Source organism: Epinephelus lanceolatus, chromosome 11 (assembly GCF_041903045.1).
Source record: "Epinephelus lanceolatus isolate andai-2023 chromosome 11, ASM4190304v1, whole genome shotgun sequence".
Lineage (NCBI taxonomy): Eukaryota > Metazoa > Chordata > Actinopteri > Perciformes > Serranidae > Epinephelus > Epinephelus lanceolatus.
In genome coordinates, this window is record NC_135744.1 from 8,706,608 (window position 1) to 8,721,412 (window position 14,805).

Genomic DNA, 14,805 nt, shown 5'->3' on the forward strand with positions numbered 1-14,805 from the left:
ACATAAATGGTTACCTAGCAGGGGACATTTCCTGCCAGATATTACACATGGCCACAGCAAAGAAGTGTTAAGTCAACAGCAAGACTTGTCACTTTCAGGGTTGGCGGAGGGTTGAATACACTGAAAGATTAAACTGTTACGTTTGTGAGGGGGTTTTTTATATCCCATATGAAAATTTGGACACCCTTGTTAGAATGGATCGGTGAACTTTAAGTGAGTTAACATGATGAGGACGAAAGAAAAAACATAGTGTTCATGAGTCAGAGCAGATTTATTGTTTATGGTAGTGTTTAAGCGCATATGAAGAGAGTCCATTTCTTTTGCCATTTATCTGATTATCACTTATGTGTCCCACATCTACAATCAATCATCAATTAAATATATAATAAAATCTCTATGAGCAAATGCATGTTTACAAGCTAATCAAAGATCTGTACACATTCATTGACACACACACACACACACACACACACACCTTCATGCATACAAACATTATTACAGAGGGTGAAAAAAAAGCAAATAATTCACAATACTGCACTGCCAAGCAAGACCATACAACTATTTGAACATCAGTAGAATTTTCATTCAGTAATCCATGAAGTAAAACTACAGTGTATGATGTCAGCTTCCCAAGTCCTGTCAGGCAGTTTGACACATGCCTGTACCAGATGATCATTGGACGCCTCCACAGATCTGTCAGTCTGTGTTAATGCATTGCTTTGCAGTTGAGCCAAATCTCAAAGAGCCACATATGGAGGTCCAATGGACAACTGTATGTGCACTTATGATGTGAATGTACAGTATGTAACATGCATCAGTCATTAAATCAGAACACATCTGATCGGACTAATCCTAAGCTAGTGGCAAAATCATGAATTCTCAGGCAAAAATAGCATGAAAAAGACTCATGTATTTTCTTTTCGATTCTTTCTTTTTTTTGTTCTTTTTTGTGCAAAGGCAGCTGATTTGTGAATTCAATTTGTAATCAGCTGATCCCATCTAGTGTACACTTAAAGAGTTGACACTGCCAGGGGGTGCTGTCTTATCTAACCTGAGCTGCCACATATGCTATATTACATCAAATTGCTATTACAAATTGTTTTGGCTCAAATTTCACCATGTGCAAAACTCTAAATGCTATATATGGCCTCAAAATCTCCCATAGCATGGAAAATATACAGACAAAACATCTGCTATAAAAAACTAAGTCATACATCAGTGTTTCTCTGAGCATCACAACAAATTATGTATAACACTGAAAATGAATCATTGTTGATTTCAGAACAAAATGGTTGTCAAATAATGCTATCAAAAATAAACTAATTTTCATCAAGAACTTAGTCTGCAGTGGTCAGTTTATCAAGATTATAAAAATACCAATGAGACACAACATGTGCAGTTTATGCAGAGGTCAGCATTTGAGATGATGCAGAGACAAACACTTCAGACTGTATTTGTTGAATATGCTGTTACTGTAAATTTAGAAGAATGCAGACTAGAGTCTAATTTTATTATAAATCTACATTCACACAAGATAAAATGCTGATTGTAACTGTTCTTTACTGCATTTGTTAACTGTTTCTGCTGTGCATCCAACACAAAGTTGTTTTTTATTCAGTATATCAAATCTAGTGATATTTACAGTACCTGTAAGTTCACTGTAAACATCTAAAACACAGTAAGCTACAGTAATACAGCAATGCTAGAGAGCATTTAACATTATCTGAATTTTACACTACAGTCAGAGACAGTAATTAAACCATGTTGACAGTGTCAAAAGGAGATAAATTACCTTTTTTTCCCCTCTCCTCCACACACTGTGGTAACAGCGGTGAAGTAATTAGCAGTCTCTTTGCATTAAGAGTATTGCACACTGACACTTTGTGAATACTGTGCCAAAGCAATTGTAAAATACTGTAATAACCACTAAAAGCTTGTCAGCCCCTTTGTGAAATATTTTCTTGTGTCAAATTCTTAAAAGCAACACAACAAAGACATCCGTCGCTGACTGTGAATGTGACCTGAATGATAAGCTTGTCTGTAGAAGAGAAACACACGGATGAAAAATGGACACCTGGAATGAGCAAATCCCTGACTAAAAAGTATGAAAAATACAAATCATGTTCAACTTTCAACAGTGTGCTTAAATAAGAAAATCATCATTCTACCCTTTCAAACCCATGCTCTCCTGTATTGCTAGGTTCCACATGTTACATGTCCACATCTTCTTCTTCACCTGGAAGCTAAAAGAGATAATTAGTGTGTGTTGAACTCTCTGGCAACATAGTGAGATCACTCAAGTCCTTGGCCATAACTCCTTTTTTGGATCCCTGCTCAAGGACAGACCTGGAAAAAGAAACACAGGGGGAGTTGGGCATTAGGTCCAGAGAACCATCACCATGCTGTCTGTCTTCTGTGTCTGGCGAGGGAGCAAACAGCGGTGAGGGGGGCGATGTTCCATCATCTATGTTGTGTAAAGACCGCCCCTGAGGTGGGTTGCTGTGTGTCTTAGTGCTTCTTATGTTGTTATCCTTCTCTTTGTCTTTCTCACTTCCAGTCTTGCTCTGATGGCTGCTGCTGAGCACTTTCAGTTGACTTACATCTAAATCTGGGTAAGAACCTGACTCAGTCATGGCCAGAAGGAGTTTGTCAAGGCTGTCTGAACCTTCATTGCACCTGTTCTGGCTCGCCTGGGCTACCTGGCAGAGGAGACTGGTGTGCTGACGGAGCTGGGCAATTTCTCTCTCGGTGGCAGTGTTCTGCTTCAGCAGCTCCTTGGTGCGTAATGTGATGGCCAACAGGCCCGACTGGTTCAGGATCTCAGCTGTGTTGAGGAAACGTTGATGGCGTGACGACGAGCTATCTGGAGCCGGGCAATATGGGCTGTGAGCCTTGGAGGAAAAGGGAGATGAAGAGGAAGGAGAGACGGATGGGGGGGAATCAGAAGAAGAAGGTGGTGAGTGTGTCTGGGAGCTGGAGACAGAAGGTGAGCCCATACTGTCAGAGCTGGAGTTTTGTTGGCTGTGGTGGGATTTGTGTTGGGTGGTAGAGGAGGCATGGCTGAGCAGCGAGCCATGAGATGAGCTGGGGAAGGAGCTGTGCCCTCCTCTGCCTTTATACTTGGAATGTGGATCAACTCTCCCCTCTTTCTGATGCTGTTGCTGGGGCTTCAGAAGGTGGCTGGTGGTGGATACAGCCTCTCTCTTCTCTTCCTCAGTGCACACTCTCTTGCTCTGACTCTGGCCTTCACTGCCACTCTCCTTAATCCCCTCCACCCATTTGGCACTCTTGGCCTCATGGCTCTCCTTCCTGGGGTGAGGGGCAATGCGTGGGTAAGAGTTTAGGATGGGCAGGTATGAGTTCTTGCTGCTGTGGTTCTGGTTGCTGCGGCTGCCTCCTTTAATAACTTGACCTTTTGGTGAAGCAAGACTGGATGAAGGTGTCGGGGTAGAGGAGGAAGGGGCAGGCATCGTTGGCTGTTGGATTAGTAAGAGCTGGGTGGGTGCTTTGGCATTGGTAAGGCTGTGCCAACCTCCACCCCAAGCCAGGGAGGGGCCATGGAGTAGCTGCTCCGGTCTAGACTGTACCATCAGGAGGTTGTGAGCGGGGTTTTAGGTGAGCAGCAATTAGAGAGCAGAGTAGAGGAAAGAGCAAAAGATGGGGAGGAGGTTAAAGTCACAAAGAGATAAGCAGTCGGACACAGAAAGATTTGAGAAAACAAAACCTGAAGGAATATAGTGACCAGATTACATAAATAGAGGTAGTAAATAAATAAACATAAAGTGGTAAAACTTTTATTGAAGATACACTTTGCAGTTTTCCAACCAGGTCTATGTCACCATGGTGGTGTGGGGAGTGTGTGCAACATGGTGTTAAAGGATGCAGGAGGAAAGTTGGGTTCCTCCTGCATCCATCCTCCTGTCGTGCAAGAGGATATGGCCACCGAGGAACCTCCACAACGTTGACTAGTGGTGTCTATTTTCAAATTGCTCTCCAATACCAACATAAACTGAATCATTCTGCTGTCAAGAATTTCATTGTGGGCAGTTTTTGGATGGTGACCTCAAAAGGTCCTGTGTCTGAGTTTCTGCATTACTGTGCATGAAATTTTACTTCTTATTTGGACAGAGGTATGCTGAAGATGTTCTTCAGGATCCCAAAGACAAGCTGCAAAAGACAACCAATAATCTTTTGTCACCTGACGCTATTGTAAGTTATTTTGTTGAGTTGCCTCTTGGCAAAATCCTCTGAGTAATTTAAGTTGGGCTTTTATGGTGAAAGGTAAAAATATGGAAGTAGTGAAGTGGTGATTCGTTGCCAGGAACAATGTGAAATATAATAAAGAGTGTTGTTGTCTTGGTTCACGCTGGTTCAGACTATGGAGTCTCCATGTTATTTTTTCTTTCTTGTCTGCAAAAGCAAAGGTGTGACTTCCAAACCTTGGCTACACTATGTTTTGACCAACAAAAAATGGCTATATGCTGGTAGGCTAGTAATAGTTGTGGGCATTAGAAGCTTGCGTGCAATGCATTCTGGTACATGTAGGCACCACTGGCATGGCTCCGCAAGCAGAGGAACTCAGATTTCTTTGTTTATTGCTTCAATTGATGACAGTTATCGTCAATACTGACTGGATATCCATGTAAAAGGTGGTGAATATTCCCTTTATGATTATGATTGACTAAATACAGAAATAATCGTTTAATTAATCAACAATAAACTACACAATATATCTCAGAACTATTATATTAGACTTTAACATACCGTATATGAATCTCATTTTGTGATGCAACAAAGTAGCAGGCCAGAAAAGCAAGTTGCTATATGACACTGAATATCTCACCGGCTTGACCACCAGGTTTTTGATGACATAAATGGGGGTGAGCTCCTCATAAGGAGCCATATTGTGGCCAGCAGCATTCACACTGTTGTTATCGGAGCTTCTGCTGCTTTTCCTGTGAGGTTCGCTCACACTGCTGCGCTGGTCATCTACATCAGTGTGCACAGAGTCAGAGGCAGCCTCTGAAAGAGAGAGAACAAATTATATTTCACTTGATTAACCTTATTAACATTTGTAAATCTCATAAAACGTGTCAACAATATACATAGCGATATGTTTTCCCTCCTCCAAGAGTTCATTGTAGTTTTATCACCTGAAGTACATACAGTTCTGAGGAAAACATGGAAACCAAACATGCCTTTGCTCACCTGAGTATCCTGAGTCTTTTTCAGAGTCCTTCTCTGAGTCACAGCTCAGCATGCAGTTGCTCATGTCACCCATTCTAGATTGTCCCCTGTGGGAGCCACTCTGGCACGCCCGCAGCGTGGCACTGTTACTCTTATCTTTGGCGTTCTTTGAGGTGCTACGTGCAGCGCACTCCCCCAAATGCCCCTGTTCCTTCGGCATTCCAGACCTCTAGAAATAAAAGTAAACAGACAAACTGTGAGATGAACAGCACTGAATATTAAAGACATGTGAATTGTTGTCTTTGTTTCATACCTCTGGGTTTACCATACTGTAGCTAAGCATTTTCTCACAAGCAGAAAAAATCATATTCATTATCATAACACAATATTATTACAACATAATTATTAACCTAGAAACACCAAATAAGATGGGGACGAAATACCATCTATGTAAACTCTATGTTAAATGAGCCAGTGTCTTCAGTTCTTCAGTGGTTTGTCTTTCTGCTGAATACCGGATATTGGAGTCAGCATAAAATCTACAACCTAGAGTAAAAACTAGGTTTTTGTCAACTTGTCTCAATGGTGACTTTACCCATCATTTGACAAAAGGATGGTAAAGTTATCTATGTGGCTCCTGCTGATAGCTGTATCTGGTGTTTTTGCCTTTATTTAGTGCCAGCCACCACCTCTCAGTGGATCACAAACCTGACAGATCAGAGGCAGCAGATGAGGCTGGGGAAAATCACAACCAGCACCCAGACAATCAGCACAGCCAAATCCAGCTACCTAGCATATATGAAGCAACCTGTTAATCCCATAGTTATTTCAGCACCCTTTGCGCTACTTTAGTGTGTCGTTTATATATATAAATCCCATTCTAACCCCCCTTGGGGAGTGGTGTGTCGTCCTCAAGCTTGGGTCCAGAGGCCTGGGCGTTCGAGGATTTTGTGCAGTATCTTGGCTGTTCCTAGGACTGCACTCTTCTGGACAGACCTCAGATGTTGTGCCTGGAATCTGCTGGAGCCAAGCTCCCAGTTTGTGGGTCACAGACACTGTCCACATCTTTTCTAGCTCCTCTTTCAGCCCTTGGTATTTTTCAAGCTTTTAGTGTTGCTTCTTCCTGATGTTGTTGTCTCTCGGGGTTGCTACATCTATCACCACTGCCTTCTTTTGTTGTTTGTCGATCAAAACGGTGTTTGGTTGGTTAGCCATCACTGATTTGTCAGTCTGGTTCTGAAAGTCCCACAGGAGCTTAGTTTGGTCATTCTTAACCACCTTAGGAGGTGTCTCCCATTGTGGCCTTGGGACTTCAAGCCCATACTTAGTGCAGATGTTCTTGAACACTATGCCAGCCACTTGGTTATCGCGTTCTATGTACACTTTCCCTGCCTACATCTTACACCTTGCTATTATGTGCTGAACTGTCTTAGAGCATCTTTGCACAGCCTGCACCTGGGGTCCTGTCTGGTGTGGTAACCCCTGCTTCCATTGATCCTGTACTAAGTGCCTATTCTTGTGCTGCCATGAATAGTGCTTCTGTGCTTTCTTTCAGTCCAGACTTTTCCAGCCACTGGTAGGATTTCTTGATGTGTTCCACTTCTTCAATCTGTCGGTGATACGTGCCGTGCAGGGGCTTGTCATTCCATGATGATTCATCCTATTCACTTAGAAGCTTATCTTTGGGGGCCATCTTCCTGATGTATTCCTCGATCTTGGTTGTTTTCGTCCTGGACAGTGGCTCTGACACTCACCAGTCCCGGGGTGCTGGACTTGACATGAAACCCTCCATGCATTGTAAGAGGCTTCCTTGTCTTGATATCAGTAGCCTCTATCTCCTCCTTTGGCCAGCTTATTATCCCAGTGGGGTATCTGATGACTGGCAGGACATACATGTTGATGGCTCAGACCTTGTTCTTTCCATTCAGCTGACTTTTCAGGACCTGCCTTACTCTGTGAAGGTATTTGGCTTTGGCTGACTTCCTTCCCATGCCGCTGCCAGGGTAAAAAGATGTGGCAAGTCAACCCTGACTGCCCGTGTCAGAAAACACTGGGCATGAAAGTCCTGCAAGACAGAGTCTGGGCTTTTTTGAGGTGCGTTCACAAGTTGTTTTAATTATTGTAGATCTTTGAAACAATTCACTGAAAGAACAAAGCAGATATGCCCTATTGCATGATACAAATCTTTGTCAAAACTTGCCATTTTCAGGGTGTAGGTTGTTAGCTCGGAGGCTATTGTTTCCCGTTGCAAAGGGGATTTTGAAAACAGTAACATGCAGATAGCCGAAGGGAGGAGAATGCCAGCCTAAATAGTCAAGAGTCAAAGTCTACATCCAACAAGTCAGACTATGATTACTTACTTTGGTTAGATGTCAGATTATCCAACAAAACTCACACTGAGCACTTTGCTCAGAATCTAACAACTTCAACTGGACTCCCATAGTGGAGCAGAGCTGCTTTCACCTTTCAAAAAAGAAAAGCCAATTCACCAATACTGTCTACACTGGTTTATGCTGATACCCTGTATGCTCATGCTGCTGCCACTACCATTAAACCATGGTATGCATTTCCATTCAACACTGTAGGCAGCTGCCACACTCACAGCTGTTATATGAAAATGTCACAGGTCATCACTGGCATCTAGATGACATCAGCATACATGTGTTTTCATGCTATGCTGTCTAAGTTGCAGAGATATTTATCATCCTTAGTTGAGTTACATGGGCCTCTTGACTAGAATAAACTACAACACAAAATTAAGTCTAAGACACCATTTGGGGGATTTTATCATTCCTCTCACCAAGATATATTTAATTGTACTTTTTTGTTTTCTTATTTTATTGTGTTTCTGATGATTGTTTTGTATCACTGGCTTGTCTTACTGCAATGTTGTACACTGTAGATATTATTTGTTTATAGGTCTCTCTCAATAAAGTACTTTTAAAAAAATATGTATTCATCATTAATATGCAGATAAAATGCAAGGTGCTCTAACATCAAATCACTTCTATTTAATATGGGGGTGCTGTCATATCAACATGGCATCTTAGCATGTTATATGTGAAATGTGCACATACAACAAGTTTAGCATCTTTAAAACCCAAAGTTTTAAAACTGACACAAATCTACTACCTTGCAGTCCTACATGACAGGTGACACAAACTGCAAAGACTGTCTGCATTCAGGGGGGAAAAAGTGTACTTTCTGTTCCAACCTCCATCAGACTTTTAAACAATTCTGCTTGAGGCCGAAGATTGTGCAATAAATTTTATAGTGCTTTTATTATGGTGATCTTTTAGCATGTGTTATGTATGCATGGCGTACGTCTGTGTTATGTGCAATGTTATGGGATATGTGCAATACTGGAAAATGTCAAAAGAGCTCCAGCAACACTTGTGGTATGGAAAAAAAAACTTTATTCATCTTCTTCATTCTTCATCAGGATCATCATATGTGCAATACTCTCATGTAATTGTTGTTGGGATGGTATGGCTGTTGATGTATTGTTTGTTGTGGCTGTCAAGGCATTTATGGCACAGTTGCTGAGTCCAAGACAAATTTCCCTTAGAGGGACAATAAAGTATATCGTATCGTATCGTATCGTACTTTCTTTCCTCAATAGTGGAAAACTGGGACAAGTCTATGTGATTTATAATCAGAATAGTGGGCCATTTCCAGCACAACCCTGCTTCTGAAAAATTAACCATAATGTAGAGGTAAAGAAAAATGTAAGAAGGGCATTAACCAACAGAATTATGCTCTCTGAGGCAAGTTTTTTGTCACGCGATTCTGCCGGGTCTCATAGAAATACAAGAAACAGACACAAACTCTTTACACCATATCATATGGTGGTGGGCATGAAATGTTTTAAACAAAAATACAAAAACAATGCCAAGGGAAAGTCAGTGAGGATCTTTTTTCCTGGTGGACACACGAATTAAGTATTTACGGCGACAAAGTCTGCATAGGCAGGCAATGGACTTTCAACTCCACATGACTTTTTTGCGTAACAACCAGTGACTGTATAAATACTGGATGCAGCTACCGTGATCCTTCACCCATTAGCTTGTGGACTCCTGTTTTGAAGCCTTGAGTTTGGGATTTCAGCCATCGGCATCTTTTTGGAACTAAAAAGTGACTACATCTAGGTGACAGGCTGGAGCTGTGGAGGTGTGTCTCTGACTTGTAGACTGTGGTGACACCTCACAGACAGTTTCTCAGTCAAGGGGCCCCACCCTTAAATGTGCGTAATTTTGGGCCTGTGGAAATTTACTGTTTTGGAGCCAGCCTCAAGTGGCCAGTCGAGGAACTGCAGTCTTTGATGCTTCCAAATTGGCTTCATTTTTCAGCCTCAGAGGTGGCCACGTGGTAACAATACAAAGTAATTTAGGTACATACATATAGCTAGGTACAATTTAGGTACATACATAGGTACGTGCATAACTTTACATCCCGTAAGTACTTGCTTTAACTGAAACCGCAGTCTTTTCTTAACCTTAACTTCTTATTTTTTTAGGCCTCATCAGTTGACTCAATGTTTTTCTTTCCCTATTCCTTACCATACTCTCATCATTTTAGGACATTGACAAAGTTTTTGAAACTTTTCCAGTTGTTAGAGACTTTACAGTGCCATTGTTTTCATGTTGCCAGCCTGTAATTTTAACACATTTCGAGCTCACCACCGTGTGAGAGCTGGTGTCCATTTCACATTTGTCTGTGTGACTGTGTTACCTATTTTTAAACATTAAAAGCTGTACTTGTGAGTCAGTCACGGACTGATAACACATATTGGTAAAACTTCATTTTAAATCAAAACAAACAAATCCAACTTTTGGTAAAGTAGTCTACTTTATATCCAGTTGAAAAACAGCTATAGAAATTCTTAAACATAAAATAATATCAGCATAGTTCACATTATTGTCGTGGCATTTGGCAGTTGAAACATTTATTGAAGTCATTCATAAGACATTGTAGGAATAGGAATATAAACATGCATTTTCTGTCAAGTGTGAAGTGTTGTACCATCATGTGAACAGGAAACTACTTGACACAGCAATGCACTTTGTGATAAAGTTAATAAAAACAAAAGGCTGGAGGTCAATGACAGCTCCTTCATTACAGTGGTAGTGTCTGTCATGTGTTCAAAGCCTCGGGTGTAAACATGACACATGAGGCTAGAGAAGGAATTTGATAAGATGGTCTCTGGCAAACTGTACAGTCCCACCCCCAACGCTGTTATGTAATACACTGCTGCTGCTGCTGCTGCTCAGAGGGGAAAAAAAGCCTGCTGTAAATCCTCATAGCAGCTTCCCATTCACTGCCTGTACTGACATTCAAATACACAGTCTAAGCATCTGAAGCCTGCAATAACAGTACAACCGAGCAGCTGTCCATGACACATTATTAAAGTGCATGCAGAACAGGCTCATGCATGGACATTAGGTCAGTGGACAAAAGTTTTGGCACTTTTAAACTTGAGGTTAGGCAATTGACAATTGACTCACCTGTCAGTATCCTGTCAGTAAGAGAAAAACAGCTCACTTGTGGTAGATATCCATCTTGAACACAAGAAAATGGATAGAGAATTATATATATATTTATATATATAATTCTCTATCCACTGGCCAAAGAAATGCCAAAGAAAGAAATACTAAGGAAATGAAACAAAAAAGAAGAAGTTGTCAAACTCATACATTGTGATGCTGATGTCCACCGGAGTCCTCTCCCTGCTCCTGGACACACGGTCGCTCTGATCAAGTACTGAAAGCATCCATGCTGCTTGTTTGCGTAGCCACGCCCCCGCCGCCGACATGTTAATGAGTGTGTCATTGCGCTGAACAGCTTGGTGGTGACGCAACGGCAGTGGTTTAGCCAATCCCGTGCCGAGACACGTGTTTGGGTGGTGACGTCCGACAGTCCACGTGAGAGGCGCATTCGGCTCTAGTAGGGTGCCTTTAACTGCTGTTGTAAATATCAGAGCTGGACGTTGTGTTGCTCACAGAGAAAGTGACAACGTCGACCGGATATCATATTGCTTTTAATATTTAAATAAAAAATTAAATGCCCCACAGTTACTTTATTTTACCGTTTGTCATTTGACATATTGGATAGAAAGGACACTCTATATCTATATCTGCTTCACGTGTAAGGTGCGATTAGGCCAGACATCACCCACAGCATCAGGACCTGAGATGGTGATACATCCCAAGTTTACCAAATCACCATATTTACAAGGGAATGACCTATCTGTTAATGATGAATTGTCCTACCAAATAAACTCAATTTGTAGTTTTGAACTTAGTAGTTTTGTAATCAGTGCCATCAGGACATTTGCTGTGTTCCTCTCATGTAGGCTTGCATCTTTAATTTCCCACACAACGCGAATGTCTCACCCATTAATGTGTGTGTGTTCACTGTAGAAGAGCTGATTATTGCCTGACATTTTCCAAGACTCCCATTGTCCGCTTGTCTTCCCACAGGACATGCAGAGTAGGAGACAGTGGGTGTGTGCGGCAACATGTGAGGCAGGCGGGTGGAGGCGTGGTCGCTCCCGGGCAGCACATGTTCCCTGCTGGGGGAATGTTGAAAAGCACCGTGAGGCTCCCGTGTTTCTGAGACCGGAGCACACAGCAGCCCTACACCGTCTCTGACAAACAGCACAGACAAAGACAGACACAGTGTTACCTGGTTACATAAATGTCTCACACTCTCCCTGTTTGGATATTTATTGTTTTGGTTGTGTAGGCCTATTTTGAGGAGAAGCACTGTATGCACATACTAATACAGTAAGTATGGACATATGATTTTCAGTCTTACCTCGGATGTAATCAGGTCGGCATGGGTCTAACTCATCCAACCAGTATGGATAAACACTGAACACTGGACAGTGGAGATGAATGTGAAAGGATCATGGTTTAACCTATAGAACATTTTTTAAGTTTTCAGAAATCAGTGTTCTCTGTTTTGATGCACTGTTTTAGAAACTACACTTAACAAACATTTCAATGCAACTTCTGTTTTTGCTCCCTTGTTTCACAGGTTTAAGTTAAAGATTTAATATGTTTTGCACAAATTTTGGTCACAAAGGTGTCAAACCTTTTCCAAGATAATCCATCCACCTGACAGGTGTGGCATATCAAGCTGCTCATGAAGCAGTGTCATTACTACACAGATGTGCCTTGGGATGGTCACAATAAAAAGCCACTCTTAAATATGCAGTTCAATTACATAACACAATGCCACAGGTGTTTTGATGGAGTGTGCCATTAGCAGGCTTTCCCTGAATTTGGCAGTACATCCAACCGGCCTCACAACCGCAGAGGTCAGTTGTGATGACGTACTCCTGTCAGGTCAAACACTGATGAAGAAGATGAGCTTCCATGAAGCAGTTTCTGACAGATTGTGCAGAAATTCCGAAGTTGTGCAAACCCATTTTTGCATCAGCTGTATGGGTAGCTGGTCTCAGATGGTCTTGCAGGTGAAGACACTGGATCTGGAAGTCTGGAGCTGGTGTGGCTACATGTGGTCTCCAATTGTGAGGCTTTTTCGATGTACTGCCAAACAAATGGCATTGGAGGCATTGTAGTGAAATGAACATTCAGTCCACGGGCAACAGCTCTGGTGGACATTCCTGCAGTCAGCACCTCCCCTCAAAACTTGTGACATCTGTGGCATTGTGTTGTGATCACACTGCACATTTCAGAGTGGCCTTTTATTGTGACCATCCTGGGGCACAACTCTGTAGTAATGATGCTGTTAAATCAGCATTTTGATATGCCATACCTATCAGGTGGATGGATTATCTTGGAAAAGGAGAAGTGCTCACTACCACAGATTTGAACAAATTTGTGCAATAAACTTGTGAGAAATATGTCTATTGATTGCATTAAAAAATCTGGGAGTAAAAACAAAAGTGTTGTGTTTCAGTTACTGAAAATATATGACAGATTTCCAATTTACAAAACCATGTTCCAAATAATGTCTTCTCAAAATTCTAATACAATCAGTAATATTATACTGAAACAGTGCATCAAATCACAAGTTCAAACCTGCAGTCATTTTGTGGTGATAAACAAAACAGAAGATCAAATAAACAAAATATTTTGGTAGGACATGTCTTCCATATTTTTTTTTACATCAGGCCATTGATTTTCATCCACATGACCTGATATATTATCATCTCTGGTCAGACAATTTGGATAATGGATTGTTAATGTGTCATAATCTGCCAATCTCAATTGTTCTCAAACAGCACTGTAGTCTGAGGGACCTCCACATTGATCAATAGAGAATGAGAAGTTGACTTCATGCTTGCTACGGTGGTCAAGCAACAGTATTTAGACAAACTAATCATGATTAATAAGACAGATCCATATGACAGGCTAAGGCTGGATTATAGACCCAATACACTACCTCCACTCACATACCCAACATTGTAAATGATCTCCTTTTTGGACTGAGTGGATACAATTTGATAACAGAAATAACATCATGTACCTCACAGGATGGCGCCCCCGCTCCATATGGTGTGACATACCTTCACATTTGATGTAATACAATACAATATGACATTTAAACAGATCAACTGCATCCAAGTGCTATACCTCTGCATATTCTTATGCAATGAATGAGCCAACACAACCAGAAAATATTTCTCCGAGTCACTCGTGTTCAATGTTCTGCACACCATGTTTTCTATGTGATGGTTGTATGAAAAGAGAACTGCTCAAAATAAACCAAAATCATTAAAAGTGATTGCATTTAGTTGTGATCACTGCATCCCTGCAGTCAGCTTCTGAGCGTCGTTGGCAGAGGTGCATCAAGTCAATGGGGAAAAACTGTTAAGTTTAAAATGTCTCCACCTCTGTTCCTGATATATAACGCTGAGTACTGGCCAGTGTGTGTTTTTGAAAAACATAATGATGTCACAGTGAAGTTGATGGTTGACCTTTTGGACATAAAATATCAATTCATCATTACATCCTATTGGACATTTGTGTGAAATTTTGTCATAATTCGACCTTTGACTCTAGAATAAACTAATTAGAATTTGGCAGTCACAGGAGACATTTGTGCCAAATTTGAAGAAATTGCAGGTCACACTGACCTTGATCTTCACCACAAAAATCTGATGAGTTCATTGATCTTCTTCATGAGAATGGGATGCACGGATGTGTGAACATATGGATGTATAGACGAACAGTGCAGAGACTACTATGGCTTTCAGGAGAGCCCTATTGTTGGGGGGTGGGAGGGTATTGTTCACATGCATGCTCATACATTAATATGGCCATGTTTAACAACAAACAAACAAACGGAACAATTGTTCAATAAATGAACGATAGCAAAAATTTTGTCACGTGTCGACGCATTTTAGACCTATGTTGCGTCAACACCTACAGAGATGAATTCACTGTTCTGTTACACAACATGGAAAGTTATCTATGATGTGTAAGATTACAGCAAAAATTAATTTCATTAAACACAACAAAATTCAATGACTTTTCCAAACCTTTCAAGGATTTAACTAAGACCATGACTTTTCCTGGCCAGGAACATGAGATTTAGAAATCCCATGACTTTCCCAGGTTTTAGTGATCTCAGACTGGCTATTTGTAA

At 41.2% G+C, this 14,805-nt stretch overlaps 1 protein-coding gene across 2 annotated transcripts; it reads right to left on the bottom strand.

Annotated features, from left to right (window-relative positions):
- Nucleotides 1-252: 252 nt before the first annotated feature.
- On the bottom strand, nt 253-11,011 carry LOC117268868 (CLOCK-interacting pacemaker-like). Of its 2 annotated transcripts, XM_033645608.2 has the most exons (5): nt 10,881-10,980; nt 10,692-10,745; nt 5,209-5,416; nt 4,844-5,022; nt 253-3,581 (listed from the first exon to the last, which is right to left on the bottom strand). In XM_033645608.2, the coding sequence occupies exons 3-5, from the start codon at nt 5,405-5,407 to the stop codon at nt 2,244-2,246; spliced, it is 1,716 nt and encodes a 571-aa protein (XP_033501499.1). In that variant the 5' UTR covers nt 5,408-5,416; nt 10,692-10,745; nt 10,881-10,980; the 3' UTR covers nt 253-2,243. The 2 variants fall into 2 exon arrangements, with proteins under 2 accessions (XP_033501499.1, XP_033501506.1); XM_033645615.2 differs by lacking the exon at nt 10,692-10,745 and having other exon boundaries at nt 10,881-11,011.
- Between the last annotated feature and the right edge of the window lie 3,794 nt (nt 11,012-14,805).

Coding starts and splice junctions, on each gene's coding strand:
- LOC117268868 (XM_033645615.2), bottom strand. CDS start 5,407: ATGCCGAAGGAACAGGGGCATTTGGGGGAGTGCGCTGCACGTAGCACC. Junction 5,023..5,208: donor AAAAGACTCAGGATACTCAG/GTGAGCAAAGGC, acceptor TCTCTCTTTCAG/AGGCTGCCTCTGACTCTGTG. Junction 3,582..4,843: donor AAAACCTGGTGGTCAAGCCG/GTGAGATATTCA, acceptor CTGATGGTACAG/TCTAGACCGGAGCAGCTACT.